This window comes from Bufo gargarizans, chromosome 8 (genome assembly GCF_014858855.1).
Source record: "Bufo gargarizans isolate SCDJY-AF-19 chromosome 8, ASM1485885v1, whole genome shotgun sequence".
Classification (NCBI taxonomy): domain Eukaryota; kingdom Metazoa; phylum Chordata; class Amphibia; order Anura; family Bufonidae; genus Bufo; species Bufo gargarizans.
The window spans coordinates 30,397,352-30,425,288 of record NC_058087.1 but is presented as its reverse complement, the minus strand read 5'-3'; the positions used below and the strand labels follow the sequence as shown (position 1 = coordinate 30,425,288).

At 45.3% G+C, this 27,937-nt stretch overlaps 1 protein-coding gene across 1 annotated transcript in view; it reads left to right on the top strand.

Annotated features, from left to right (window-relative positions):
* WNT10A (Wnt family member 10A) overlaps positions 1-16,870 on the top strand; it is a 42,998-nt gene extending 26,128 nt beyond the window's left edge. The window contains exon 4 of the mRNA XM_044304058.1: positions 15,353-16,870. Within this exon, the coding sequence (XP_044159993.1) occupies positions 15,353-15,829 (477 nt within the window). The 3' untranslated portion in view covers positions 15,830-16,870. The remainder of the gene's footprint in view (positions 1-15,352) is intronic.
* The last annotated feature ends 11,067 nt before the right edge of the window (positions 16,871-27,937 follow it).

Here is a 27,937-nt window from a genome sequence, read left to right as displayed (position 1 = left end):
TCTCCTGAGCTGCCTCTAGTGGTGGCTGTACATATCTGTATGCAGTAATCTCCTGAGCTCCTTCTAGTGGTGGCTGTATATATCTGTATGTAGTAATCTCCTGAGCTCCCTCTAGTGGTGGCTGTACATATCTGTATGCAGTAATCTCCTGAGCTCCCTCTAGTGGTGGCTGTACATATCTGTATGCAGTAATCTCCAGAGCTCCCTCTAGTGGTGACTGTATATATCTGTATGTAGTAATCTCCTGAGTTCCATCTAGTGGTGGCTGTACATATCTGTATGCAGTAATCTCCTGAGCTCGCCCTAGTGGTGACTGTATATATCTGTATGCAGTAATCTCCTGAGCTCCCTCTAGTGGTGGCTGTATATATCTGTATGCAGTAATCTCCTGAGCTCCCTCTAGTGGTGGCTGTACATATCTGTATGTAGTAATCTCCTGAGCGCCCTCTAGTGGTGGCTGTATATATCTTTATGTAGTAATCTCCTGAGCTCCTTCTAGTGGTGGCTGTATATATCTGTATGTAGTAATCTCCTGAGCTCCCTCTAGTGGAGGTTGTATATATCTGTATGCAGTAAGCTCCTAAGCTCCCTCTAGTGGTGGCTGTATATATCTGTATGCTGTAATCTCCAGAGCTCCCTCTAGTGGTGGCTGTATATATCTGTATGCTGTAATCTCCAGAGCTCCCTCTAGTGGTGGCTGTATATATCTGTATGCAGTAAGCTCCTAAGCTCCCTCTAGTGGTGGCTGTATATATCAGCATTCCTTTTTTGTATTTGTAGTGTTGTCTGTATAGAGTATAAGAGTATAATAGTACTGAACGGGTTATGCTAGGAGTTGTACTGTTCTATGTAAAGCATATAGTAGAAGTTTAACATGTCATATTCAGTGGTCCGGCCATGTTGGGGATTGTAGTGTTCTAAATATAGAGTATATAGAATTGCATTATGCTGTAATCTCCTGAGCTCCCTCTAGTGGTGGCTATATATATCTGTATGCAGTAATCTCCTGAGCTCCCTCTAGTGGTGGCTGTATATATCTGTATGGAGTAATCTCCTGAGCTCCCTCTAGTGGTGGCTGTATATATCTGTATGCAGTAATCTCCTGAGCTCCCTCTAGTGATGACTGTATATATCTGTATGCAGTAGTCTCCTGAGCTCCCCCTAGTGGTGACTGTATATATCTGTATGCAGTAATCTCCTGAGCTCCCTCTAGTGGTGGCTGTATATATCTGTATGTAGTAATCTCCTGAGCTGCCTCTAGTGGTGGCTGTACATATCTGTATGTAGTAATCTCCTGAGCTGCCTCTAGTGGTGGCTGTATATATCTGTATGCAGTAATCTCCTGAGCTCCCTCTAGTGGTGGCTATATATATCTGTATGTAGTAATCTCCTGAGTTCCATCTAGTGGTGGCTGTACATATCTGTATGCAGTAATCTCCTGAGCTCCCTCTAGTGGTGGCTGTATATATCTGTATGCAGTAGTCTCCTGAGCTCCCCCTAGTGGTGACTGTATATATCTGTATGCAGTAATCTCCTGAGCTCCCTCTAGTGGTGGCTGTATATATCTGTATGTAGTAATCTCCTGAGCTGCCTCTAGTGGTGGCTGTACATATCTGTATGCAGTAATCTCCTGAGCTCCTTCTAGTGGTGGCTGTATATATCTGTATGTAGTAATCTCCTGAGCTCCCTCTAGTGGTGGCTGTACATATCTGTATGCAGTAATCTCCTGAGCTCCCTCTAGTGGTGGCTGTACATATCTGTATGCAGTAATCTCCAGAGCTCCCTCTAGTGGTGACTGTATATATCTGTATGTAGTAATCTCCTGAGTTCCATCTAGTGGTGGCTGTACATATCTGTATGCAGTAATCTCCTGAGCTCGCCCTAGTGGTGACTGTATATATCTGTATGCAGTAATCTCCTGAGCTCCCTCTAGTGGTGGCTGTATATATCTGTATGCAGTAATCTCCTGAGCTCCCTCTAGTGGTGGCTGTACATATCTGTATGTAGTAATCTCCTGAGCGCCCTCTAGTGGTGGCTGTATATATCTTTATGTAGTAATCTCCTGAGCTCCTTCTAGTGGTGGCTGTATATATCTGTATGTAGTAATCTCCTGAGCTCCCTCTAGTGGAGGTTGTATATATCTGTATGCAGTAAGCTCCTAAGCTCCCTCTAGTGGTGGCTGTATATATCTGTATGCTGTAATCTCCAGAGCTCCCTCTAGTGGTGGCTGTATATATCTGTATGCTGTAATCTCCAGAGCTCCCTCTAGTGGTGGCTGTATATATCTGTATGCAGTAAGCTCCTAAGCTCCCTCTAGTGGTGGCTGTATATATCAGCATTCCTTTTTTGTATTTGTAGTGTTGTCTGTATAGAGTATAAGAGTATAATAGTACTGAACGGGTTATGCTAGGAGTTGTACTGTTCTATGTAAAGCATATAGTAGAAGTTTAACATGTCATATTCAGTGGTCCGGCCATGTTGGGGATTGTAGTGTTCTAAATATAGAGTATATAGAATTGCATTATGGTCATGTCCAGTGGCCGGGTCAGGTTGGGGGTTGTAGTGTTCTATATATAGAGAATAACAGAATGGTATTATGGTCATGGTGATGCTAAGAGGTGTAGTGCGCTCTGTTTGGGTGAATCCTTTCTATTACCGGCCGTGTATCCCCGAGTCCGGCTGCTGCCTGTATCTGTACCTGCAGATTGTTTTGTCTGTGGATAAGTGATCCATGTGATCCCGAGTCTTCTGCTGCTGCCCCCCTCTCATCTTCCTAGCGGTCCCGGCTCTGGCGTTGGGTGGGGAGTATTTGCCTCTGATCTTTGCTCCTCTGTTGTGTTTGATGTTAACGATCATCTTCTGTAATTAGCTGAATCACCTATACGAGCTCCTGTCCTCACCAGCAGCCCCCAGCACCCCGGCGCATGGAGGAACATGCCTAAAAGCTGGAGGGAGCGTAGCAGTATGTCCCCATGTGGCCGATGCTCTGCCAAATCTGCAGCACATCACAGTAACCGCAAATTGGAAGCAATTTTACTATTGCAGTATCCACACTGTAAACATGTCATTATATGTGAAAGATTTTCACCATGGATTTCACCCTGTTCAATGCAGAGAGGGAAACCAGTAGGACATCCGCTGCAGAATCCAGGGCAAATTTGCATGCAAGGCCTCATGCACACAAAACACGGATACCGCCCGTCTGCGTTCTGCAATTTGTGGATCCGCCTGTCCTCCCCTTTGTTAGAAATGCCTATTCTTGTCCACAAAACTGATGCGGACCGAAACTACAGTCCTATGCGTGAAGCCTTAGGGCGCATTCACACAACCGCGCCGTGTATTACGGTCTCCAAATTGCGCATCCGCAAAACATGGATGCCGCACGTGTGCGTTCCGCAATGTGAAGAACGGAATGGGCGGCCCATTATTGAAATACCTATACTTGTTGCATGGCCGCGGAACGGAACAACGGGTGCAGAGAGCACGCAGTGTGCTGTCCGCATCTTTTGCGGCCCTATTGAAATGAATGGGTCTGTACCAGGTTTGCAAAATTGCGGAATGGATGCGGAACCATTCATACGGTCGTGTGGATGAGCCCTGTCAGATTTTGCAGTGGATTTGTTGCAGATTCTGCAGTCTACATAATGAAGTCATATGCCTGACAAAGCAAGGGTCGGCTATCCTTTGTACAATGTATACAGATCGGATACAGGGCTGGACCGAGGAGGCCCAGAAGATTAATGAGAAATCCCCGTTGCGATTTCGGCATGACTATAACACCAAACAGGAGCAGCAACAATCCATCTAAAATGAAGAAGTGCTGAAACTTAAAAGATGGACTTTCTACCATTTTGTGTATAAAGCTCCTGCGTAGACCTATGCGCCCCCGTGGCTACAGACCCCAAACATAACCACAGTCCTGATGTCTTTCATTTGTACCAACAAGCACTTAATGGAAAGTGGAAAGCCTGTAACCATGGAGTAACATAGGTCTGCATAGGAACTGCACACACAAAACGGTAGAACACCTTTAACCCTTAGGCCCCTTTCACACGGGCGAGTTTTCCGCGGGGATGTGATACGTGAGGTGAACGCATTGCACCCGCACTGAATCCTGACCCATTAATTTCTATGGGGCTGTGCACACGAGCAGTGATTTTCATGCATCACTTGTGCGTTGCGTCAAAATCGCAGCATGCTCTATATTCAGCGTTTTTCACGCAACGCAGGCCCTATAAAAATGAATGGGGCTGCATGAAAATCGTAAGCATCCGCAAGCAATTTTCACGCATGGTTGCTAGGAGACGATGTAAGTAAATTGATAAAAGTCAATTTACTGTATTATTTCCCCTTATAACATGGTTATAAGGGAAAATAATAGCATTCTTAATACAGAATGCATAGTACAATGCGACTTTAGGGGTTAAAAAAATAAAAAAATAATAACTCACCTCATCCTGTTGTTCACGCAGCCGGCATTGTCTTCTTTCTTCTTCTTTCAGGACCTGCCAAAGGACTACGGACGTCAGCGCAGGTCCTGCTGAATGAAGATACAAGATTTCTATCTTCATTCAGCAGGACCTGCGCTGATGTCACCGCGCTCACCACGTGGTCCTTACGTCATCAAAGGTCCTTCTGGCAGGTCCTGAAAGTAGAAGAAAGTAGAAGATGCCGTCTGCGCGAACAACAGGATGAGGTGAGTTTATTTTATTTAATTTTCTTTAACCCCTCCAGCGCTATTGTACTAAGCATTCTGTATTAAGAATGGTATTATTTTCCCTTATAACCGTGTTACAGAGCTCCAAACCCAAACCCGAACTTCCGTGAAGAAGTCCGGGTTAAGGTCTGGGTACCACAGTCAGTTTTTTATCATGCGCGTTCAAAACGCATTGCACCTGCGCGATAAAATCAGAACATCGGAACGCAATCGCAGTCAAAACTGACTGCAATTGCGTACCTACTCGCACGATTTTCCCTGATCGAAGAAGCAATGCATCCAGACCTAATCCGGACACGCTCGTCTGCAAGGGGCCTTAGTGGCACCAGTATATATAATGCCCCTCTTAGTGGCCCCAGTATATATAATGCCCCTCTTAGTGGCACCAGTATGTATAATGCCCCTCTTAGTGGCCCCAGTATGTATAATGCCCCTCTTAGTGGCACCAGTATGTATAATGCCCCTCTTAGTGGCACCAGTATATATAATGCCCCTCTTAGTGGCCTCAGTATATATAATGCCCCTCTTAGGGGCCCCAGTATGTATAATGCCCCTCTTATGGGCCCCAGTATATATAATGCCCCTCTTAGGGGCCCCAGTATATATAATGCCCCTCTTAGTGGCACCAGTATATATAATGCCCCTCTTAGTGGCACCAGTATGTATAATGCCCCTCTTAGTGGCCCCAGTATGTATAATGCCCCTCTTAGTGGCACCAGTATGTATAATGCTCCTCTTAGTGGCCCCAGTATGTATAATGCCCCTCTTAGTGGCACCAGTATATATAATGCCCTTCTTAGGGGCCCCAGTATATATAATGCCCCTCTTAGGGGCCTCAGTATATATAATGCCCCTCTTAGGGGCCCCAGTATATATAATGCCCCTCTTAGGGGCCTCAGTATATATAATGCCCCTCTTAGGGGCCTCAGTATATATAATGCCCCTCTTAGTGGTCCTAGTATATATAATGCCCCCCTTAGTGTCCCCAGTATATATCATGCCCCTCTTAGGGGCCTCAGTATATATAATGCCCCTCTTAGGGGCCCCAGTATATATAATACCCCTCTTAGGGCGTTTTTTTGCATACCCATTGAAGTTTCTGCAGCAATTTCAGAAAACTGCTTAAAAAACCATAACACAATCTCACCGTGTGAATAAACCCTTAAGTTTTACGGTTCAAAAAAACAATGGATGATATCTGTGTGACATCCGTTTTTTTTTGCGGATCCATTGTAACAATGCCTGTCCTTGTCCGCAAAATGGATAAGAATAGGACATGTTTTTTTGCGGACCGGACATGCGGACATACGAAAATGGAATGCACACGGAGTAATTTCCGTTTTTTTGCATACCCATTGAAGTGAATGGTCCCACTTACGGTGGGTGCGCAATACACTGGACACCGGCCGTGTGCATTCCATTGAATGGCCCCTTGCAGACGAGCGTGTCCAGATTAAGTCCGGATGCGTTGCGGATGCGTTCAGTAAAAACTGCGCGATTTCGCAAGCAAATCCATTCAGTTCTGTTTGTGATCGCGTTCAGTTTTTAACGCACGGGTGTAGTTTTTCACACACGTGATAAAAAACTGAATGTTTACAAACAAAAATCTCTTAGCAACCATCTGTGAAAAACGCATCGCATCCGCACTTGCTTGCCGATGTGATGAGATTTTCAGGCAGCTCCATTTACTTCTATGGGGCCTGCGTTGCGTGAAAATCGCAGAATATAGAACATGCTGCAATTTTCAAGCAACGCACAACTGATGCGTGAAAACAAATGCACATGTACACAGCTCCATTGAAATTAATGGGTCCGGGTTCCGTGCAAGCGCAATGCATTCGCATCACGCATTGCACCCGCGTGGAAAACTCACTCGTGTGAAAGGGGTCTAAGACTTCTCCAATCCAGCTCATGAGTGGCATCACCCGCCTGCCCGCAGCGTTCACGTAGACTGCGCTGATGTCTAATTACAGGCACACACCCGTACTGCCACCGGAAGGAAGCAGCAGCCCGAATCCTCAGAGCATCAGGGCAGCCCTGACATCGTCTCCAACAGTCGCTTAAAAAGGGCTCGTCTCTGAGTCTTTCCATGAGATGTGTCTGGAAATGCAGCTCCTATGCAGGTCAATGTGTCTCCATGGTTACAGACTACAAACAAACCTTGTGTAGTCAGATCACGCAGTTATCAATCTTCTTGCTAATCTATTACACGTATGTTAGGAAGACGTAGGACATTGATGGAAGAGTGTAAGGCTAGTTTCATGCATAGGTTTTTTCTGACATTTTTGGGGATTTTCACTTTTTTTGTGCTTTTTTTTTGCTGTGATTTTAGGCAACATCCAAATGATACATGAATGTGTATAGGAACATTAAATGCAGGACAACCGGGCGTTTTTTTATAGTGGCTTCACTTTTGCCCGCAGCACGCTCTGGGTCTGGCATTTTTTCCATTTCATTGCTCAGTGTTTTTCTCCTGTAGATCTCCTTTTTTGCTCCTTCAAAAAAATACAGTTGCAATATGTTTTGGCATTTTTTTAATGGTGTTTTGCATGTTTATTAAGGTTTTTTTCCCCCATGTGAAATCATAGGGGGCATATGATAAAATGCCAGGTGGTAAAACACACTACATAGGCAATAATGCATTAAAACAAATACTAAAACACTGATCAAGTTTCAAGACATTTAACAAAACTGTGTCAACCTAATAGCAGGACTACACAAAGTTTGCCGTCTGTAACCATGGCAACACATGGATTTGCTTTGAAGCTGTAGGAACTTACATTTTTAATCAAGGCCATTTGCATAGTTGCTTTATTTTTCTGCTGAAAAAAATAAAAATAATGATGATTGTAAAGCCTTTGGGCCAGATTTATCATGACTCTGACCGCTCACTCCACTTTCACATATGGCTAAAGTCAGTTTTAGCCAAGTCAGATTTATGATCGGCCCTTTAAGACTGTAATAAATGTGGTTTGACGGTAGCAGTTTATCCGTCAGTAAGCAGCTTTACAAAAGTCGCACATCTTTACGAAAAAGTTGCACGTTTTTATGAAAAAGTCGCATGTTGTATTAAAATGTCTCATAAGATAAGCATGGTCCTCACTGGAGTGAAATTGCGACTTATTTGCGACTTTTTAAATAGTCGCAATAGTAAATCTGTCTAGAGATTCATTTACATAAGAAGAAATCACGCCCACTTTCAGAAAACTGGCGAGCATAGCGCAGAGCAGAGAAAAGTAGCAAATTTTTGCGCAGTTTAAGCGATTGCGCAAAAATTTGCGACTTTTTCACTCCATTATTCTGACTTGAGCTAATGATAAATCTGGCCCTTTAACTATATGCAAGAATTAAAGTTCTCTCTGGCTGATTCGCCATCATACGTAGATTATAAATCACTTCCTGATATTCCAAAATGACAGCGCCCCATCACGTTACAAAAGCTTTTATCTCGTCATCGGCTCCACGACAAGACAAGTGCGTCCACTGTTGAGTAAACAGGGTGAACAATGAGCGGCCATTGTGTCCAGGACGGATGCGCAGGAAGTGGAAGTTTGTGTAGAGGCTGTGGAAGCACAAAGTGTCCTGGAGAACGTGCACAGAGGAGATCCCCAGATCATGTGTAGTTTTCAGAGACATCTTGGGGCAGATATATACTGGATACGGTTGGCGGTAACATTTATGATAGTTGTGCAGCCTCTGCCGACCTGGTGCCAGCTGCCAGTAATTTGGTGCTAACTCTGGTGCCGTACACCAGGGACTGGTGACAAAAATATTATGGTCACATGTGGTGCCAAGTTCCAGCCTTGCTGTTCAGAGCTGGGCGCTTGTACTGTAACAATCTGCTACAATGTAACACTTTGGTTTATAATTGATACAATAAGGCTACATGCACACGACCGTTGTTTTGGTCCGCATCCGAGCCACAGTTTTCACGGCTTGGATGCGGACCCGTTCACTTCAATGGGGCCGCAATGGGGCCGCAAAGGATCCGGACAGCAGTCCATCCTTATTTTGTGGATCCGCAATTTGAGGACAGCAAAACACACGTGTATGTAGCCTAATCAGAAGATTTATACTGATAATTAGAGATGAGCGAATTTCATGTTATGAAATTTGTTCACGCTTCGTTTGGTAGTAAAAGCAGAATTGCGTTATGGATTCTGTTACCACGGACCATAACGCAATTCTATGACGGAATGCATAACGGAATGCCTTTAGAGGACTCCCCTGAATAACGGATCCGTTTTGCAGCCCATAGACTTCTATTATGACGGAATGAATAACGAAATGCCTCTAAAGACATTCCGTGATAGAATTGCATTATGATCCGTGGTAACGGAATCCATAACGCAATTCTGCTTTTACCACCAAACGAAGCGTGAACGAATTTCAAAATATGAAATTCGCTCATCTCTACTGATAATCTCTAGGACATTGGTCCTTATTCACTTCTCAACCACTAAAGTCTGAAAACCATTTTATAGCTCTTCCCTCTAGGCTGAGATATAGCTATTTAAAGTGACAGGCCAATGGCCTGAGGCTGCACTACTGAATCTGAGGACAACACGCCCCCTCCTGATTTCTGTCCTTCTATTGGCACATGTGTAAATGTGGTAATTTACTAAATCCAAATGGGGTGTACATAATGACACTGTAGCTGACAGAAATCAGAAGCGGACAGAATCTCTCAGTTGTGCAGCCTGAGGCTTCCACATTTTATACATACACTAAAGGGACTCCTATCATTTCTATGGTTCTCTTTTAGGCTATGTACACCTTCGGGGGCATTTTAGTTTATTAGTGCATTGTATTCATTATGAGCTAAAAATCATTTTCAGTTGATCTTTATTGAAAATATGGAGCCCTTTTCTCTGTACAGAGCTGAGATGCTCTACTAGCAGGATCTTAGTTTTCTCTCTCTTCCGTCAGGCAGCTCAGCTGATGGCTCCTTATCTCTCATCTTTGACATTATAAACACTCATCAAAGCTCAATCCTTATCTTACTGAAATGAATGTATCTATGGCCTCTTAGGGCTCTTTCACACTTGCGTTGTTCTTTTCCGGCATAGAGTTCCGTCGTCGGGGCTCTATGCCGGAAGAATCCTGATCAGTTTTATCCTAATGCATTCTGAATGGAGAGAAATCCGTTCAGGATGCATCAGGATGTCTTCAGTTCCGGACCGGAACGTTTTTTGGCCGGAGAAAATGCCGCAGCATGCTGCGCTTTTTGCTCCGGCCAAAAATCCTGAATACTTGCAGCAAGGCCGGATCCGGAATTAATGCCCATTGAAAGGCATTGATCCAGATCCGGCCTTAAGCTAAACGTCGTTTCGGCGCATTGCTGGATCCGACGTTTAGCTTTTTCTGAATGGTTACCATGGCTGCCGGGACGCTAAAGTCCTGGCAGCCATGGTAAAGTGTAGTGGGGAGCGGGGAGCAGCATACTTACCGCGCGGCTCCCGGGGCGCTCCTGAGTGACGTCAGGGCGCCCCACGCGCATGGATGACGTGATCGGATGGACACGTCATCCATGCGCATGGTGCGCTCTGACGTCACTCTGGAGCGCCCCGGGAGCCGCACGGGCGGTAAGTATACCGCTCCCCCGCTTCCCGCTCCTACTACGGCAACCAGGACTTTAATAGCGTCCTGGCTGCCATAGTAACACTGAACGCATTTTGAAGATGGATCCGTCTTCAAATGCTTTCAGTTCACTTGCGTTTTTCCGGATCCGGCGTGTAATTCCGGCAAGTGGAGTACACGCCGGATCCGGACAACGCAAGTGTGAAAGAGGCCTTAGTAGTTTAGAGTTATTTGATGACCAAAGTAAAAGTGAAAGTAAGATGCACGCAGCTAGAAAAACAGTTAACCCTTTGTGACAGAAAAGCTCAATATTTTTAATAAAGACCAATTGAAAAAATGATTTTTTTAGCCCCAAATGAGTAAAATGCAATCATAAAAAAATTGCCCCCAAAGGTGCACGTACCCTTGAAGGACACATGCATCCCCTCCCCCTCCCTGCACAATCACATTTATACAGGTCACAGAGCGTGCCCACAACACTCTGCCCTAGAAGTCAGTGAGTCGTCTCCAGTCTATGGGCTCATGTGGCTGCTGTAAAGGAAATCTCTGCGTGAACAGCAGCTCGGGTAAGATGGCCGCCCCCATAATCACACACAGAAGATAGAATAAATAAAAATCTACAGTCAGAAAATAAAACAGATTGGAAAAACATAATGTATGTGTTCCAAATAGTAAAACAAAAAATCCAGGTGACACATTCCCTTTAAGAATCGTTACAATGTAACAGATACCGTTACATGTGCTTCATCTGTAGTCATGTTACATGTATGTCTAGTGACTGTCGATGACGCTCGGCACTTGTCATGCCCCAGAGCTAGCGACTCCTAGCATACCTCAAGTGTGACCCTTGACCCTCCTCTTACTTGACCTACCCGTGACCCCCACCTTCACCTGCGGGGCGCGAACCTCTTTTCAGAAAACAACTTGTCAGGAGAGCTTTAAGCTTTCATACCAATTTGCTCCAGGCTTGTTTCCATAAATCTTTAAGCCTTCCTTTTATTCACAAAGTCTCATATTGACAGTTGTAGCAAAAAAAAAAAAAATATATATATTATTAACCCTTCATTTCCCAATCACCAAAATCGGGTGGAAGAGGCTTAAAAGAGGTTTTTAAGCTTCATGTGAACGAAGCCTAATCATTGCATGAGAAAACGCACCGCGACTTTCCAATATACTTCCTTTCAATTCCTCATCACTTCCAAGACCTCTGCTTGCTGCCAATATTTCTCTCAGAAGTTTTTTTTTTTTTTTTTTTTAGATAACATTTTTAGAAGACCAAAAAAACAAAACAAAAAAAAACTAGCTGGTGAAAAAGGGTTGTCACCACGCCGGGACCTCCCTGATCGGATGTGGGGGGCAGGGCGGTTGCAGGGTTTGCTCGCATTTTTGGTTACAAGAGTCTGGAGGGAATTGATTTTTCTTGGATCTTTGCTTGTTTTGCAATGTGTTTTTTTTGTTTTTACAAGTGAAACGATTTATTTTTAACATGTTTCAACTGGAAAAACGACATGTCCAAAAACGGCATAGCTTTACAGGGCGGCACACTGCCCAAAAGCTGCTGTATGTTCTAGCAGGGCTGGCCAACCTGCGTCTCTCCAGCTGTTGTAAAACTACAATTCCCATCATGCCCTGCTGAAGGCTGATAGATGTAGGCTGTCTGGGCATGCTGGGAGTTGTAGTTTTGCAACAGCTGGACAGCCGCAGGTTGGCCATCCCTGTTCTACTGGTATCATCACAGCGCTATTTTTCCCCATCAAAGCAATGGACACCTTGGCAGACCCCATTATAAACCAGTTGGGTCCCTTGGGTGCTGCTGGTGTCTGTCATGTGACCAGTCTGATTTCTGTTTATAACCAACCGACATGAACACTGCCGAGGTAAATCAGCCGACGTCCATGTCTTCTATGGCATTTATCTGGAATACTCTGTCGGATATTGCTCCACGTCTGCTGGGCTGTGAGGAGAATGGGGGTTGTGCTGCTATTTGTCGCTGCAGCTGCCAGAGCCCCTCTCTATTGCTGTCTATGAGAGTTAGGGCTCATGCACACGAACATACTTTTTTTCCCAGTGTCTGTTTTCTTGGCGGCCCGTATGCGGAACCATTCACTTCAAAGGGGCCGCAAAAAAAGCGGAAATTACTCTGTGAGCATTCTGTGTCTGTATGTCTGTTCTGCAATAAAATAGAACCTGTCCTATTAGTGTCCATATTATGGACAAGGACAGGACTGTTCTATTAGGGGCCAGCTGTTCCGTTCAACAAAATGCGGAATGCATATCTGCAAAACCCCCAATGATCGTGTGCATGAGTCCTTATGGGAACAGCGAAATGGTTTGAATATATATATATATTTTAAATACCCCTTTAAGCAGGCTCAGACTGGCCCACAGGGGTACAGGTGAATCCCCCGGTGGGCCCCTAGTCTCCCACCCCCTGCACAGGTAGCACATAACACAGTAGACTTATTGCACTACATAAATATATTCCATGTGCAGCTCCTCCACCTGCCGATGTTCATATAAAAAAAACTTGATTATTAAAGGAACTGCCAGTTTATTATTATAGACACGATCAGAGCTGAGACGACTCCTAGTCATAGAGGAAAGCCACCAGTGTCCTCTTCTCCCCAGGACCTACCTTCTCAGAGTCACTGCAGGGACCCCATATTCAATCATCTGGTAGCATCTGGCTGCGGTGTGAGCAGGTAATATTTAGATGTATCCGTACGGTGGGCCCCCAAAATACATTTTACTGGTGGTCCCTAGGCACCCCAGTCCGACACTGCCTTTAAGCTGCTGCAAAAACATGAAGGTGAATGGGAAGTGGGGGGATTATGAGCCCCTAGAATTTAGAAAAATTCTACTGATACTACTGTATATGGAAGCAAGTGGCTGCCAGTGACTGATCTTATGTGAATGCGTCACAATAAGAACCGATCTGCTGACAGTTTCCATGTTGCATGAGAATATAACAGAAAATGAACTGACAGAAAGGAAAGCAGCAAAAGAGTCATGAAGCCCTGCTACAAATGCAACGGCCGCGGAGCCAATGTGATCCCGCTGGATTGTTACTGTGTAGCCATTGTTTTCCAGTGTGGAAAAATTATGTGTAATATTATATAAATGACATATTGATGCTCCAGCCAATATTGATGTGCAAATGAGAGTTTTAGGCTACTTTCACACTAGCGTTCAGAACGGATCCGTCTGCATTATTTTTAGCATATAACAGCTAAGTGTGAAAATAGCCTCGTACGGATCCGTCCAGACTTTCAATGTAAAGTCAATGGGGGACGGATCCGCCTTGAAGATTGAGCCACATTGTGGCATCTTCAAACGGATCCGTCCCCATTGACTTACATTGAAAGTCTGGACGGATCCGCACGCCTCCGCACGGCCAGGCGGACACCCGAACGCTGCAAGCAGCGTTCAGCTGTCCGCCTGTCCGTGCGGAGGCGAGCGGAGCGGAGGCTGAACGCCGCCAGACTGATGCAGTCTGAGCGGATCCGCCTCCATTCAGACTGCATCAGGGCTGGACGGCTGCGTTCGGGTCCGCTCGTGAGCTCCTTCAAACGGAGCTCACGAGCGGACCAGCGAACGCTAGTGTGAAAGCAGCCTTACACTTGTATCCAACCTGAACAATTCAACATTCTGGACTCCAGACCGATACATTTTACCTGCACTGATACATTGCACCGATCTATCAGCACAGCATTGAGATTTGTGCTGCTGATGTGGCGGCATGGATCCTGGCAGAGAACAGCCTGACGGAATTCTCTGAATCTGGCACTGCTGGATACAAACTGAATGCCCGCTGGCCTCATTAACTATAAGGGGGTCCAGTGGACATTCCGCCGCATTCCGGCAAAAATACAGAGAATCAGCCGGACACAAACTGCTGCACGCCGTGGTTTATATCCTGCCGATTTCCGTCATTCTCTGCTGGATCAGGCGGCCAGATCTCTGTAGCCTTAGGGCACTTTCACACTTGCGGCAGAGTGATCCGGCAAGCAGTTCCGTCGCCAAAACTGCCTGCCGGATCCAGCAATCTGCATGCAAACGGAAAGCATTTGTTGATGGATCCGGATGCAGATCCATCTCACAAATGCATTGCAAGTACGGATCCGTCTGTCCGTTTGTCATATGGACAAAACTGATCAGTTTCTATTTTTTTTACATTTTTAAAGGTCTGCACATGCGCAGACCGGAAGGACGGATCCGGCATTTCATTTCAATGTAAATTTCACTAATACATTTCAATGTAAATGAATGCCGGATCCGGCATTCCGTCAAGTGTTCCGGAATTTTGGACGGAGATAAAACCGTAGCATGCTGCGGTATTATCCCCGTCCTGAAAAGTCAAAAAGACTGAACTGAAGACATCCTGATGCATCCTGAACGGATTACTCTCCAGTCAGAATGCATGGGGTTAAACTGATCAGTACTTTTCCGGTATAGAGCCCCTAGGACGGAACTCAGTGCCGGAAAAGAAAAACGCAAGTGTGAAAGTACCTTTAAGCTCTTGGATGATTGTCTAGACTGGATACAACTGTAGCAAACTGTCAGCTGTGAGAAGTATCAGGGTGCCCTCACACGCTGCCGAATTTCCCACAATGCAATCTGCCACATAAATACATCCCCTATGTTAGCCTGTGGGGATGAAAAGTGTCAATACCTGCATTCTGTTCCTGCTGCGGAATACTAATTTTTTAGCGGAACAGAACGCAAATAATGCTTTGTTGCAGATTTCCTGCAGCTGAATGTCTCCATTCATTTCCGGAGGGATGTAATCCGCACAGAAATTTGCAACATAATTCACAAATAAATTCCTATCCTATTCCATTGCGGGAAAATCTGCAACAAAAACTGCAACTTTGTCAAATCTACGTCTGTGAAGTTTGTTGTGGAATATTCTGCAACATGTGAGGGCACACCTAGGTTTTAGTGGCTTTTTAGTCTCCCGATGCATTCATTCACTGACAGCAAGTATGGTCCCAGAACTCTAAGTAGTCGGTGCTGGAGGACTGATGTAACCGATTTCTTCTGCTCATTTCGCAGGTTGTGATGGAGAACATGAAGAGGAAGTGTAAATGTCACGGCACGTCTGGCAGCTGCCAGCTGAAGACCTGCTGGCAGGTGACTCCCGAATTTCGGTTGATCGGCTCCCTCTTGAAGGACAGGTTTGCAGTGGCCACCATGATCCGTCCCCATAACCGTAATAATGGGCAGCTGGGTCAGCTGGACCAGACTCACGGTCCGTACAGGAGGCGAGCCGGGATCACGGACTTGGTCTACTTTGAGAAGTCACCGGATTTTTGCGAGCAGGAGTTACATTTGGACTCAGCGGGGACTCAGGGGCGCATATGTAACAAAACCAGCCCGGGAATGGACAACTGCGAGAGCCTGTGCTGCGGCCGCGGCCACAATATCCTGAGACAGACGCGCAGCGAGAGGTGCAACTGCAAATTCCACTGGTGCTGCTACGTGGTGTGCGAGGAGTGTCAGATCACAGAGTGGGTGAGCGTGTGCAAGTAGAGAGCAGAAAACACACCGCCACTGCGTGCCAGGGGCCGCCAGAGGAGAGAGCGGCAAGTGTGCCGCCAAACAGGGCCGCAGCCCACACTGACCCAGCCATGAGACACGGATCTGAGATATGGCTGGAGCGTCCACAATGGGATTTACTGCAGACACAGAAAAAACTGTAATACATGTATGTGAATCATACCGTCAGCGTATGTAGCCTCTTAAAGTGACCTCACACCTTCTACTGCAGACACGAATGTGCAACGTGCAAGGGTTCATCTCTGCAATGCATGCACATGGCAGAGCTGTGTGAATGGAGCCTGTATGGCGACACGCGTTTGTAGTAGGTACCACTATATGGCACCATTGTACAGCACAAGATTGTGTCCCCTGGAAGCCACGCTATGACCACCACTGGATTGATATGGGTAATATTAGAGGCACACAGGGGTGGCGTATTATGGACCAGTACTAGGAGCTTACATTAAACCGTATAATGGCGGTATACAAGAACCTTCAATCTCTAAGACATTACAAATCTGATCACCTTTTCTTAGAACTCTGCGTTGTGCCTTTCCTCAGTTATTCCACCTGGAAATGTATGAATGCATTGACCAATGGGTGTTACCAATCCGGAGGGCGTTCCTCTGTACGCCCTGACACTGTCCAATCAGATTGTTTAGAGGAAAGCCCCATTGATGAGGGTCCATTCGCACAACCGTATTTCTGGGCCCGCATCAGTTCCGTGGAACAGGTGTGGACCCATTCATTTCAATGGGGCTGCAAAATATGCGGACAGCACACCGTGTGCTGACTGCATCCGTAATTCCGTTCCGAGGCCCCCCAAAAAAGATAGAGCATGTCCTATTCTTTTACTTGTGCGTTACGCAAAATGCGGAATACAAACGGCCAGTCCTGCGCATTGACCTTAAGGGCTCATGCACAGGACCGTGCCGTGTTTTGCGGTCCGCAAAACACAGATGCCATCCGTGTGCATTCCGCCCATAATAGACATGCCTGTTCTCATCTGCAAAATGGACAAGAATAGGACAGGCTCTATTTTTTTTTTTTTTTGTGGCCCCACGGAATGGAGCAACAGATGCGGACAGCACACCGGAGTGCTGTCCGCATCTTCTGCGGCCCCACTGAAGTGAATGGGTTCGCACCCGAGCCGCAAACAATGATCCCTAAGGGGGATGAGGATGCCCAGTGGTCAGTTTATTTATACATTTCAAAGAGGAATAACAGAGGAACAGCACAATGCAGAGCTCTGAGAAAAATTCTTCAGAATGGTTAAGTTATGGGAAATACAAGTGATTAATAAAACAGACGTGTCAGGAGAGGCGAGGAGTCCTAGGATAGAAGTTCAGGGTTACCTTTAAAACTAAGAAACATCTGTAAAGTAAATGATACCACCCAAAATAAGGAAACAAATCAATCACTCAAGGGGCGGTAGAACGTGAGCTTTCTTCAGGAGACAGCGCCACTCTTGTCTATAGGCTGTGAGTGGTACTGCAGCTCAGCCTCCTTCACTAGAATGGAGTTCAGCTGGAATACCAGACACAGCCTGTCGACAAGAGCAGCGCTCCTTCTGGAAGAAAGCAGCCATGTCCTTCTAATCTCATACAAGCCCTTTATTGCCAGGTTCTATATAGCGGTTATATGACGTAAGGGGATTTCAGTAAGACGCTATAATGTGACCTTATTGTAGCCATACGAGGCTGGTCTTATGCAGCCATAGCATATAGTGCGAGAATAATGCAAAGGGTTAAGAGTGGGAGGCTGGAGGTATCACCTGGCACGTACACTCTAATAAACAATTATTCCGCCTGACAGCGAGAACCTTCTACGGATACCTCGAGCTCATTACATGTAAACCTGAGATTAAATAAAAAAAACTTCACACCTGCTAGAATCCCCCGAGGACTCCTGTACGCGCTGCGCTCCTCCTGAAGGACAGACTGACACTTCGTCTGTGCCGCATACCAGGAATATTTCCGCAGAATAATGTTTGTCTATAGGTGACGGTTTTATTTATTTTACCGGATTGCATGTGACTTCCCAGCTGTTGTTCAGCTACAGGCGTGCTGAGACTTGTAGTCCGAGTTGGAAAGTCACGACTTGCCTGGCCCCCGGCGGTGGTCTGTGCAGTTATGAGAGCCACGCCGTGCAGATCGTCAGCCTTTAAAAACAAGGCGACGGATAAGAATGCAAGAAAAAGTTATCGACTCGTTTAATAATTTAACGCCTTTTTTCGCCTCCGTTTTTGAAAATCCGCAAGAAGGACTCGTGTGAATACATACTTAAAGGGCACCTCCAGATTTATGTAAATAAGGCCAAATATTACTAATGCAATTTTCAAATGTACTTTGGGGGTCATTTACAAAGACTGCCTTTTTTGTTTCCCCTTTTTTTCCCCATTTTTGACACCTTCAGCCGTCCATGAACCAAGCGGAAAAACTAGACCAGCCTTTGGCTGGAGTCGTTTTTCGCCGACATTTAATATAAAATATAAAAATATTGGTAAATTTTTCGTGCCCGATGTTCAGGCCCAGCTCCCCCCAGGCCCCTGACACTGCCAAGTGTCGAACGTAGCACAAAAAATATTGTCGCCTGGAGGTTAAAAAAGCCGCACCTATTTTTATGACAAAAACTGGAATAAAAAATGACAGCAAATGACCTCCTTTGTGCTTCAATCCTGTAGAATTTTTTAGATCTCTGCTTGCTGTCAGACCTAATACTTCTCATAGCTGAGGCTTTGTTGTGCAGTTGCTTCCAGCCTAGCCAATCCTCCGTGAGCTAAATGCCTCAGCAGAACACATCTCTCACCCTGTGCTGATAGTTTGTTACAATGTATCAGTGCAGGCAAAATGTACCAGACTGAGACCAGACTGTTTGGCTCCCAGAGGATTTTCTAGATTAGATACAATTGCATCAATTCCCCTAGTTGTCAGAAGTATTAGCGTACGACCACAGACAGGTCTCGTAATGCATTAAAACGAAGTTGGGGAACAAATCAACTTCGGATCTTGGATCGCGATTCGCTCACCCCTAGTTATAAACAAAAATGTTCCCACAGCAAGCAGAGATCTTGAAAACAATGCCGAATCTGACAAGTCTGCTAGAAAGTCGCAGAACTTTCCTTTACACATTTTTTTATCTACATTTACATAAGACCGTAAAAACCCATTAAAGAATGACTGGCGCCGGATTCACTAGTAGAATACAAAGGATTAAAGAATTCATGAAATTTTGGTTTTACTAATGAGAAAATCTGCAAATTATGACCCAAATCTGGAGAAATGATTTGTTCCTCTTTAGGGCTTATTCAGATGCCCGTATGCTGTCTGCAAAAAATGCGGATCTGTTGTATTTTTTTGTGGACAGTTCAGCATGTCCACAAAAAAACGGATTCCATTCCGCATTTTTGCGGACCCATTTCAATGGGGCTACATCCTGATTTTGTCTGACAAGGATAGGACATGTTTTATTTGTTTTGCGGAGCCGTAGAACATAGAAGTGAATGTGTCCGCATCTAATTAGCAAAAAAAAAAAGATCCACATTTTTGCAGACAGCATACGGCCGTCTGTATGAGCCCTTAGGTGTATGCTATGGGACTGGATGATAATAAAGGGGTTAATGATAATAAAGGGTTAATTGACGTGTAATTCCAGCGACACTTGTGTCCGTGAATCAGTAAATCTTCCGAAGTTTTAGATTAAAGAAAAATAAAAATATTCGCTTTTGCCGGAGGCTTCCTGGACGGGGCGCAGATTTCATCTCGCCTCTGGGAGGAGCATTGTTTTGTGCTCACTGGGCGGGAAAGGAAGTGGTGACAACTGATCTGACCACACTTCTGACTCTCAAGAGGGGTTGTCACTTACAAACATAACAAAAATGAATACCTATATTACTATTATACTGCCCCCTATGGGCACAAAGTTGTATTGAGTGGGTAAGGCCTCATGCGTACGACTGTATGTCTGATCCGCATTTCTTTGCAGATTGCACAGGATCCCATTCATTTCTATGGGTCCGCAAAAAAAAAACAAGCAACGGCCAATGAGATCCGTGTGTCTGGTCCACAAATTATAGAACATGTCCTGTTCTTGTGGACAAGAATAGTCATTTGCAGTGATGGGAGTGAGAAAAAGGCGGATTGCACGCGGAAGGTATCTGTGGTTTGCGGATCCAGTTTGCGGACGGCAGTACGGATGCGTCAGGTGCATGAGGCATAAGGGAAAACTCACCGTCCCATAATGACTATAGACGCCAGCAAAGAATATTCAGATAGGACAGACGATTAGGGGTTAAGTGAGGATACAAAATTGCAACATTGTAACAGGAGCAGCTGATATCAGTCACATATGAGTGAAAAGGTATCAGAGCTTCTCAGCACTGGGATCATGGGGGGCAGGGATGTAAATGAAATTCTGTCACTTATGCCATTATACAGCCCCTTCCCATGGCTGATAACAGAGAACAATAGACTGCATATATCTGCCCCGCAAATGGAGATTAGATAGACTGTAGATGTGTCCCTTTAAGGCTTCTTGCACACGAACGCTTGTGCAAAATGCGGGCTGCAAAGCACGAACACCGTCCATCGGGCAGCCGCAGTGGATCGCGGACCCATTCACTTTAATGGGTCCGCGATCTGGCCATTTCCGCAAAAAGATAGGACATGTTCTATCGTTTTGCGGAACGGAAGTACGGGACGGGAAGTTCCGTGCTTCCGTTCCGCACCATTCCGCATCTCCGTATTTGCGGACCCATTGAAGTAAAGGGGTCCGCATCCGTGATGCGGAATGCCCACGGAATGGCACCCGTGTATTGCGGGTCCGCAATTCGGCAACGGGGCGCACGCGTTCGTGTGCAAGAGGCCTAAGGGAGCATGATACAAATGAAGCAAAGTTTAATCAGACATTTTTTAAATACAAACTTGCAACTTGACTTTTTCAATGGCTATTGTTGCGTTAAGGTAAATATTGCTACATCTGTATCTCTTCCAATATGTCAATGCAACGATCTGGAATTAAAGGACACTTAGTGTCACTGAAGTCCCGGGGACGCAGAGGTTCGTGCAGAGTGCGTAAGACTGCACAATAATTCATGTTCTAATAAACCAGAGGTAAACCACGATGAATATTTCATCGCCTAAAAAAAGTGAACTTCTACTGAATACACTGACCGAACCTGCGCCGGAGGATTCTAACCAACCCCAGATTCTCCCCGTTCCTGTACATTATACAGATGAGTCCTGGAAACCCCTCCTGACCTACACCATAGCGAGGGCGAGGCGTGATACATTGTATATACAGACCCTGATTGTGTTGTTTGTACATGTAGATATATTATACTGTTATTATATTGTAAGTTATTTTCTTGTCAAATGTCGTCAAAATAAAATTTGGTTTGGAAATGTCAATGTTTTTGGCCCCTCTGGTTATTGCACTTCCGGTTGCACTTCCGGTTTAGGGTACGGCCACACTGTCAGGTATTTTGATGCAGTTTTAGACACCAAAACCGAGAGTGAATAAAAAAAAAAAAGAATACTTTTATACTTTCTCTCATTTTATGATCCACTTCTGATTTTGGCTTCCAAAACTGCATATAGAAACCGGACTGTGCGTGTGACCGTACCCGGGCTCTTTGAGCGAATTCACACGCAGCAGATTTATAGAATTTGTTGAATTTTTGGTGTGACCCATACATTTAAAAGGGGCTTACAAAAATCCATGCTGCAAAAACAACTATTCTATGTGCATGGCCGCCTTAAGGGCCGCTTCACACGAGCGGATGCCGTGCGTGGCATCCGCTCCGTGAAAGAGTGCCAAGACCCGCTGCAGACTGCAGAGGCACGGAGCAGTAACATGACTGTTAATGCTCCGTGCCTCTCTGTGATCTCTTTACTACGAAATCACAGTTGTCACTGTGATTTCGTAGTAAAGAGATCACAGAGAGGCACGGAGCATTAACAGTCATGTTACTGCTCCGTGCCTCTGCAGTCTGCAGTGGGTCTTGGCACTCTTTCACGGAGCGGATGCCGCGCACGGCATCCGCTCGTGTGAAGCGGCCCTAAAGGGAACCTGTCACCTGGATTTTGTGTATAGAGCTGAGGACATGGGCTGCTAGATGGCCGCTAGCACATCCGCAATACTCAGTCCCCATAGCTCTGTGTGCTTTTATTGTGAAAAAAAAACCAGATTTGATACATATTCAAATTATCCTGAGATGAGTCCTGTACAGGAGTCAGAGACAGGACTCATCTCAGGTTAATTTGCATATGTATCAAATCATTTTTTTTTACACAATAAAAGCACACAGAGCTATGGGGACTGGGTATTGCGGATGTGCTAGTGGCCATCTAGCAGCCCATGTCCTCAGCTCTATACACAAAATCCCGGTGACAGGTTCCCTTTAAGAGTCTTTCCTATGAGTCCATTAAGACTACCGTAAAGGCTCCATGCCCCGTATTGTGGACTGAAACGGCGGGTCCGCAATATACAGGCACCGGCTGTGTGCACTCCGTGGTGCTCGAAAGCGCTTCTGTGGGCTTTCGAGTCTGTGCCTCTGCATTGCAAAAGATAGGACATGTCCTATCTTTTGCCGTATCTTCCAGATCGCGGACTCATTCAAGTCAATGGGTCCCAATCTGCAAACGGAGTGCGCAAGGCTGGTGCCTGTGCATTGTGGACCACAATTTGTGGTCCACAGCGCAGGCACAGAGCGCTTACGTTCGTCTGAATGGACAATATTCCAGTGAATCAGATGTGCATTGTGAGTGGTCTCCACAGACCGCTCACGTATCCATTGACTTTAATGTGCGTCTTCACACATTAGTGGTTTTCCACAGATCGTGGTTCTGTGGTGACACCCCGGAAGCATGTCCTATTTTTTGTCTGTGATTACGGATTCCTCCAGGACAACCACTGACACAAAACGGGTTTGGGTCCCATTAGTGATTTTCACAGACTATTGGTAGGAGATGAGTAAATTATAATTATATTTTCGCGGCACACCATCTTGCCTGCTCTAAGAAATGGTGCTCTGTCTGCACAAATCACTAAAATATAATACATATCACTATAGACGGGCACTCTTCACTTGGAACCATCCAGGGACAACAGTTGTGTCTCTTATATACAAATATTTATTAATTCACAACATCTAGAAATACAAATAGCAATATATATAAAATAACTAAAATATTAAAATAGAATAACATAAACCACATTTAAGGTCCAAATCTCACTTTTGGCTATTTATGTATGAGATCCAATAGGTATATACAGTCCTGATCAAAAGTTTAAGACCACTTGAAAAATGGCAAGCAATCCTATTTAGCATGGCTGGATCTTAACAAGGTTCCAAGTAGAGCTTCAACATGCAACAGGAAGAAATGGGAGTGAGACAAAAAAAAATTTGCGCATTCAATTTAATGAAAACAACGAATAAACTGAAACAGGCTGTTTTTCAGCTGATCAAAAGTTTAGGACCACACCTCCAAAAAAACAACTAAAACCCCCCAAAACAGAAATCCAACTTCCAAACATGAACTCAGTAATGAGCAGCTCCGTCGTTATTGTTTATCACTTCCATTCGTTTCGGCATGCTTGATGCAAGCGTTTCCATGAGGTGAGTTGGAACATTTCTCCAAGTGGTGAAGACGGCCACACGAAGGCCATCTACTGTCTGGAACTGTTGTCCATTTTTGTAAACTTCCCTTGCCATCCATCCCCAAAGGTTCTCAAGTGGATTTAGATCAGGGGAACACGCAGGATGGGCCGAAAGTGTGATGTTATTCTCCTGGAAGAAGTCCCTTGTCCTGCGGGCATTGTGTATTGTAGCGTTGTCCTGTTGAAAAACCCAGTCTTTACCACACAGACGAGGGCCCTCAGTCATGAGGAATGCCCTCTGCACATGGACATAGCCAGCGGCCGTTTGACGCCCCTGCACTTCCTGAAGCTCCATTGTTCCACTGAAGGAAAAACCACCCCAGACCATTATGGCGCCCCCTCCACTGTGGCGCGTAGAAAACATCTCAGGTGGGATCTGCTTGTCATGCCAGTAACGTTGGAAACCATCAGGACCATCAAGGTTAAATTTTTTTCTCATCAGAGAATAAAACTTTCTTCCACCTTTGAATGTCCCATGTTTGGTGCTCTCTTGCAAAGTCCAAATGAGCAGTTCTGTGGCGTTCAAGGAGACGAGGTCTTTGAAGACGTTTTTTGTTTTGAAGCTCTTCAGTCTCAGATGCCGTCTGATGGTTATGGGGCTGCAGTCAGCACCAGTAAGGGCTTTATTTTGGGTCGAGGATCGTCCAGTGTCTTGACGGACAGCCAATTGGATCCTCCGGCTCAGGGCTGATGAAATTTTTTGGAGTCTTCCACTTGACTTTTTTGTTCCATAACCCTCAGGATCATTTAAGAAATTCCAAATGACTGTCTTACTGCGTCCCACCTCAGCAGCGATGGCGCGCTGTGAGATACCCTGCTTATGCAGTTCAACAACCCGACACGTGCCTTTGCCATCACAACGTGTGACAAAATGACAATGAATCCACATCTTTGCACAGATTTGGCCTTTTAAAGGCATGTGGTCCTAAAATTGGGATCAGCTGAAAAACAGCCTGTTTCAGGTTATTCGTTATTTTCAATTAATTGAATGCTCAAAAAATGTTTTGTCTCCCTCCCATTTCTTCTTGTTGCATGTTGAAGCTCTACTTGGAACCTTGTTAAGATTCAACAATGGAAAATATGATTTTTTGCCATTTTTCAAGTGGTCTTAAACTTTTGATCAGGACTGTAGATCCCTTCTCCTTTCCACATCAATATCCCTGTGGGACTATAATAATGATCTGTTGCGTACGCGGTTAGTCTCTGTCAGCCAATCAGCCCAATCCTCTCATACGGTCCCAAAAAAAAAACGGAGCGGACACAGAAAGAAAATACGTTCGTGTGCATGAGCCTTAAGAGTGTGGATCGCTCCACGGACAATACAAGCATTATTTTATAGAAGCTCGGGCAACTTGAATACAGCGTGCTGCATCACGTGGGACACCGAGGTTGAACAGCGGCACCACGTGAGATGCTGAGATCGAGCGGCCACGACTGCAAGGCAGGTAGTACCACTTACACTGAACACGGAGCTGCGGAGGCAGAGGTGAGCTCGTCTGCTACCACGTGGGACGCCACGGTCGCTGAGCATTATACTACCAGTGAGTACATAACATGGATTACTGATAGGAATGTATAGTCAAAGAGGAATTAGCACCAACATGAAGATGAATGGAAAAAACAACTGAATAGGGACATAGAAGAACTTCTAACATAATATAAAACGCAAACCAATTCCCTGCACTGAACAGACAATATATCTATATGTGCGACAAGTGTCGGCCGTATGGCCCAAAATCAGAGAGACATCACCATCAGAATAAATGGTTACAGCGCATACTATGAATCGCATTATTCACGATATACGTGACAGAGAATAACCGCATACGCCACGGATCATTATCATAGTCCCAAGGAGAAGGAAAAGGGATCTATTAGATCTATTGGATCCATCACATATATAGCCAAAAGTGAGATTTTGACCTTAAATGTGGTTTATGTTATTCTATTTAAATATTTTAGTTATTTTATATATATTACTATTTGTATTTCTAGATATTGTGAATTAATAAATATTTGTATAAAAGACGCAACCGTTGTCCCTGGATGGTTCCAGTGAAGAGTGCCCGTCTATAGATATATATTGGTAGGAGATGCTCTGGAAAATATTTAGCAATGTCTGTAGAATACCCATCATGACACACGGAGGGCAAAAAATTACTACACTTGGCTTCACAGATATCTTTATAGACGACCCACTGACCTTCTTGTCATGGATGTCATCAAGGACATGGACATGTCAAGGAGGTCTGAGTGTGTGCCCACTCAAAGAATCGACACACCTGAAATACTCTGTGCTGCTCTCACCCTGCTCCTTCTACTATACAGTCCTGTCCTCACTAACATCATTGCACGAGCGGACAGGTCGCTGCCTCTAGAAGATCAGCCCAATCCTCTCCCGCTGCTGCGTTCATTCCTTTGATGACAGCAGCTCACCGATCTCCATCCGGACTTGATAATTTACTATAATGTAGGGCAGGGATGCTCAACCTGCGGCTCTCCAGCTGTTGTAAAACTACAACTCCCACCATGCCCTTCTGTAGGCTGAAAGCTGTAGGCCAGTGATGGCTAACCTTGGCACTCCAGCTGTGGTAAAACTACAACTCCCAAGATGTACCCCTTGCTTGGTTGCTCTCAGAACTCTATAGAAATAAATTGAGCATGCTGGGAGTCGTAGTTTCACCCCAGCTGGAGTGCCAAGGTTAGCCATCACTGCTGTAGGCTGTCTGGGAATGATGGGAGTTGTAGTTTTGCAACAGCTGGAGGGCCGCAGGTTGAGCACGGAGATCACAACGGATCGCAAACCAACAGCTGTGAGAAGTATCCATCATGTTTCCACTCACTGACAGCAAACTTAGATTTTCAAGAACTTTATCCTTAGGAAACACTTTAGAATTCTTATCACCTATCCACAGGAATATCGGATGGTGGGAGGTTTGACTGCTAGGACCCCCACCGATCCATGGAGCAAGGGGTCCCCAAGTTCCGCTAGGGCGCATGTCGGTCCACTTCTATGGAACTGACGGATACAGCTGAAAATCTGCAGCATATCTGCTATGTGTGAACAAACCCTCAAGAATTATTTTTTGGTGGCAAAATGCGGATCCGGAAAAAATACTTTTTTTTCTTTTTTTGCAGACCCATTGTAACAGAATGGACAAGAATATGATGTTCTATCTTTTTTGCGGGGTTGCGGATTGTCATACGGATGCTGACGTCACACGGCGTGCTGTCCGCATTATTTGTGGCCCCATTGAAATGAATTTGTAGTGTAAATGGGGCCTAAGAAAAAGCAGCACTGCTCACATGTACACCTGCGCCCATAGCTTCCGCCATGAAGACGACCGCTGGAAGGCAAATCTCCGTAATTCACTAACACGAGGGCGGCGCAATAAATGTTTCACTTTTATACAAAGTTGCTTTCAATGGTGCGGACCTTGTATTAGGGATGGGTGCGATTTCACAGAACTTTGCTACATCAAACAGTAATTAACTCCTTCAAAGGAGCCAGTGATTACCCCTCTTCCACCCAAGTACCTTTTTTCTCCTGGATGATAATCAGCCGGTATTTACAGTCGAGCACCTGGCGTTTCGCACACGAGGTGCTCTCGCAGGTTGAGCAGGTCTCTCAGATCCTCCACCTGTCCATTCAGGTCTGTCTTCCAGGGCGACGCATCTCTTGTCCTCTCTTCTGAAGACCAGGCTTACAAGACCTGACGCTCGGGCAGCGACACTTTGTCAGTACCTTGTTTTGGAAACAATGGGGGTCAATTACTAACATCGTTATGGCAGAGACCCCTTTTTGAAACTTTTTAAATATTGTTGAATGGGCATTTTTACACCATTCTTGCTATTTGTGACGGGAGAACATCGGCCCCAGCATAAATGTTGGCGGAAAACGACTTCACTCAGGGAGGGGAATAGTTTTTACTCCAGGAGCACGGACTGCCAGAGGATGCGTCTAATTTATAATGCCGCGTGCGCTTCGTCATAAATTAGTTGCATCCTCCAGCAGCGCAGGGAGGAGGTAAAGACCAGCGTAAAATGCCAGTCTTTGTAAATGACCCCCACTTTCTCCAATGTTTCCTAATGCTGAGCAGACTGCAAACAGATTCTGATGTTTATTAGGCCTCATTCACATGACCGTTGTTTGGACTGCATCCGAGCCGCAGTTTTTGCGGCTCGGATGCGGACCCATTCACTTCAATGGGGCCGCAAAACATGGGGACAGCACTCCGTGTGCTGTCCGCATCCATAGATCTTTTCCGTGGCCCCACAAAAAACAAAAAATCTGTCCTATTCTTTTCCATAGTCATTTCTATTATGGACGGCTCATTCCATTCCGTAAACTGCGGAAAGCACATGGGCGGCATCCGTGTTTTGCAGACCGCAAAACACAGCACAGTCGTATACATGTAGCCTTAGGCTACATGCACACGA